At 68.3% G+C, this 530-nt stretch overlaps 1 protein-coding gene across 1 annotated transcript in view; it reads right to left on the reverse strand.

Annotated features, from left to right (window-relative positions):
- Window positions 1-530, reverse strand: part of GCGR (glucagon receptor) — an 11,838-nt gene that overhangs the window by 10,055 nt on the left and 1,253 nt on the right. Inside the window, exons 2-3 of the mRNA XM_009881291.1 lie at window positions 361-468; window positions 93-214 (exon numbers count right to left, since the gene is read on the reverse strand). Of these exons, the coding sequence (XP_009879593.1) occupies window positions 93-214; window positions 361-468 (230 nt within the window). The remainder of the gene's footprint in view (window positions 1-92; window positions 215-360; window positions 469-530) is intronic.

Here is a 530-nt window from a genome sequence, read left to right on the forward strand (position 1 = left end):
GGTCTGGGCGAATTTTTCCTGGCAAGGGAAGGAGTGAGTGAGGGCAGGGCAGGGCAGGATCCCCTCAGCGGCCGCCCCTCAGCTCTGCCCACCTGCGCCTCCAGGTCCTCAGCGTCGAGCTCGCACTGCGTAGCATCGCGCAGGGACTGTCCCCGGGGGCCTGTCACCCACTGCCCATCCGGCCCGCAGGTCTTGAAGACGTGTCTGTGCCTCACTGCGAGGGGAGCGGGCGATGGGTTTCGCGGGGCCAGGAGCCACCATGGGGGCCGTGCACCGGCCCAGGCGTGACTGCCAGGAGCAGCACCCGCACACTCGCGTGTGCACACACACACACACGTCGCGCACACACACGGCCATTACCTTTCTGGTACCAGGGCAGGAACCAGGGGCAGGGGACGCTGGCAGTGCTGTTGGGCAGCGTGTCGGGCCAGCAGGAGAACTTGTCGAAGGTGCGGTTACAGACCAGCTCTGCGGAGGGATGGGAGGTGGTGGCAGCCTCGGCCCGGCCCCACGTCGGCCCCTCTCCCCCA

The sequence above is a fragment of the Charadrius vociferus genome, unplaced genomic scaffold, assembly GCF_000708025.1.
Source record: "Charadrius vociferus isolate BGI_N301 unplaced genomic scaffold, ASM70802v2 scaffold373, whole genome shotgun sequence".
NCBI classification, from domain to species: domain Eukaryota; kingdom Metazoa; phylum Chordata; class Aves; order Charadriiformes; family Charadriidae; genus Charadrius; species Charadrius vociferus.